Source organism: Dendroctonus ponderosae, unplaced genomic scaffold, assembly GCF_020466585.1.
Source record: "Dendroctonus ponderosae isolate FM_Combo_2020 unplaced genomic scaffold, Dpon_F_20191213v2 Dpon_F_20191213_12, whole genome shotgun sequence".
Taxonomy (NCBI): Eukaryota; Metazoa; Arthropoda; class Insecta; order Coleoptera; family Curculionidae; genus Dendroctonus; species Dendroctonus ponderosae.
Genome location: NW_026017316.1, coordinates 732,359 through 735,582, shown reverse-complemented (window position 1 = coordinate 735,582; position 3,224 = coordinate 732,359). Strand labels below are relative to the sequence as shown.

The 3,224-nt window shown below is 46.2% G+C and overlaps 2 protein-coding genes across 2 annotated transcripts in view; one reads left to right on the top strand and one right to left on the bottom strand.

The window, feature by feature from the left end:
• Nucleotides 1-3,224, top strand: part of LOC109539327 (serine/threonine-protein kinase PITSLRE) — a gene marked incomplete in the record, with an annotated part of 43,946 nt that overhangs the window by 5,307 nt on the left and 35,415 nt on the right.
• Nucleotides 621-3,224, bottom strand: part of LOC109539319 (rho GTPase-activating protein 21) — a gene marked incomplete in the record, with an annotated part of 91,600 nt that continues 88,996 nt past the window's right edge. Inside the window, 1 exon segment of the mRNA XM_048663036.1 lies at nt 621-2,502. Coding sequence (XP_048518993.1) covers nt 1,745-2,502 — 758 coding nt within the window.

Genomic DNA, 3,224 nt, shown 5'->3' with positions numbered 1-3,224 from the left:
ATTTTAAATGGCAAAGCCGCACATTTGAAGTTGCCTAAACCGATGTTGCAGGTCAACGACCAACGTCCTAAAAACGCATTTTGGTGACGTTAAAAGTGCGTTTGTCAGAACACGCACGGCAAGTGTGATTTTACGTGAAAAAGCGATGTATTTGCAAGTGATCAATACTTCTCGAAAATTACCGACGTTCTTTGGAAAACTTTTTGGGACGTTAAAGGTACGTTCATCTAAAAAAAACCACAAAGAAGGATGATTTTAAATGGCAAAGCCGCACATTTGAAGTTGCCTAAACCGATGTTGCAGGCCAACAACCAACGTCCCATAAACGCATTTTTCGGGACGCTAAAAGTACGTACGTCGAAAAAACGTCTGTCAGTGCGACCTACGAGCAAAAAGACCGACGTTTTTTTAACGACTTTCCGGGACATTAAAAGTACGTCAAGTCAGTATGATTTTATCTGAAAAACCGACAAAAATTGCAACTATGTTAATGAATACCACTCGAAAATAACCGACGTTCTTTAAAAAACTTTTTGGGACGTTGAAAGTACGTACGCACTACAAAGTGTGATTTTGTGAGTCAACAACCAACGTCTTATAAACGTATCTTTGGGACGTTAAAAGTACGCCTGTCAGAAATCGCATGATAAGTGTGATTTTACGCGAAAAAACGGTGTAAAGCGCCGCGTGAGTGTGATTTTAAGTGGAAGTGGAAAAGTGACGCATTTTTCGGACGTTAAATGAACGTTTGTCAGAAAACCCACGGTAAGTATGATTTTACGCGAAAAAACGGTGTATTTGCAATAGCTTTCATGAATATTACTCGAAAATTAGCGTTTTTGGGACGTTATGAGCACGTAGGCATTTTTTCTGACGTTCAATGTACGTACGTCAAAAAAACGCCGCATGAGTGTGATGTCAAGTGAAAAAGCGACGCATTTGAAGTGGCCTAAACGGATTTTGCAGGTCACCAACCAACGTCCCATAAACGCATTTTTGTGACGTTAAAAGTGCGTTCGTCAGAACACGCACGGCAAGTGTGATTTTACGTAAAAAAGCGATGTATTTGCAATAGTGATCAATATTTCTCGAAAATTAGCGACGTTCTTTGGAAAACTTTTTCGGACGTTAAAGGCACGTTCATCTAAACAAAAACTGCAAAGAAGAATGATTTTAAATGGCAAAGCCGCACATTTGAAGTTGCCTAAACCGATGTTGCAGGTCAACGACCAACGTCCTAAAAACGCATTTTGGTGACGTTAAAAGTGCGTTTGTCAGAACACGCACGGCAAGTGTGATTTTACGTAAAAAAGCGATGTATTTGCAATAGTGATCAATATTTCTCGAAAATTACCGACGTTCTTTGGAAAACTTTTTAGGACGTTAAAGGCACGTTCATCTAAACAAAAACTGCAAAGAAGAATTATTTAAAATGGCAAAGCCGCACATTTGAAGTTGCAGGCGAACAACCAACGTCCCATAAACGCATTTGTCGGGACGCTAAAAGTACGTACGTCGAAAAAACGTCTGTCAGTGCGACCTACGAGCAAAAAGCCCGACGTTTTTTTAACGACTTTTCGGGACATTAAAAGGACGTACCTCAATCAACCTTGGCCCCTACCGGGACTCATTCAAAGCTTCTGCCGCAGGGTTCCATATAAACTTAACCTAATATCACATTTGGTTAGAATACCATAAAAATTGATCAATCAGCCCCCGGCCTCCATTGCACTCCACCTCGGTTCTACACGTGAGATTCGAGCGGCACCTTAAACGTGTTCTGAGCGCTGATTTCTGATCGGGTGCCGATCAGATGCTGCTTCAGCGCCACCACCATGTTCTCAGGCGCGATCAGATTGATCTCGAAGAGGAAGCGCTCGCGCCTGCTGCCGCTCAGATCGGGCGAGCTCGTTCTGATCCCCTTCTCCTTGTTGTTCTGCGCATGCGGGTTGTTCTCGTCGCGCCGATTGTCCATCAAGTAGGTGACCTTGTCCGGGTCCTTCGTGCCGCCCACTGTGTGACGTCGCTTGATCGACCGATCTGGCATCCCGTTCTTGCGCTTATTCTTTGTCGCAGTCGTCGCCTCCTTGAACCGTCTGCCCGATGACAGCAGCTCGCGTCGCTTATTGATGTTGCTCTCGGTCTTCTCTGTCTTGGTCAGGCTGTCCGAGCGCTTCAGGCTCTCGCTCCGTCTCACTTTCGCAGCCAATGAGGGCAGCGCACGGTCCGTCGGCTTGTTCAGCGACTCGGACCTGCGCAACTTGACGCAAATGTGCCTGTCATTGTCTGGCACCTGCTCAGAGGCGCGCGTGTCCTCCTCCTTCTCCTTCTCCGGCTTGGTCTCTTTGACAGCGGCCGGCGCTTCTGTCAGCTGGTTCTTGTGCAGGCTCGGGTTCTTGTAGGAGTCTTGCGCCTCCTCCTCGTTTGTGGGCGCGGCCGGTGTTGCCGGCTGCTGCTTCAGCTTCTGGTCGATCAGCTTCGTCATGGCGCTGAGGAGCGACTCTGCAAAAAATCACGCGGTTAGCGCCTTCAGTGTGGCAACAGCGCGCAATGCTTTGGAACAGCGATGGTTTGGCTCGGTTCACAAACGTGGTGCGTCTCAATGTTTTTTTTGCCGGTAAACCGATGGAGCTAGAAAATTCCGTGTTACGCCCCTGGATGGAGCACACTCAGCTCTATTAGTGGGGCGAAGTCCAATCCAGTGGCGTTTTGGGGGGATTTTTGGCGAATTTTTTATCGGGCCAGCGCACTGTTGACTTGGCGCCATACTTTTTTGCCAAGTGACGTTTCAGATTTTTTTGCGAGAAAACCAATAGAGCCGGAAAAATACCTGATACGCCACTGCATAGAGCGCACTTGACTCTACTAGTGCGGCAAACTGCAGTTCGCTGGCGCATTTTCGGGATTTTTGGCGAATTTTTAATCAGGCGGCGCACTTTTTAGTTTGCGCGTCACTTTTTTGCAAAGTGACCTTTCAGGATTTTTCGCGAGCAAACCAATAAAGCCAGAAAAATACTTGATACGCCACCGGATAGAACGCACTTGACTCTATTAGGACCGCCAATTCCGATTTATTGTCGATTTTTTGAGGATTTTTGGCGAATTTTTATTGAAGTGAGCGCACTTTGGCTTCGCGCGGCGTTTTTAAGCAAAGTGACTTTCAAACATTTTTCCCTGACCAACCAATAGAGCTAGAAAAATAGCGAATGCACCACTGGATAGAG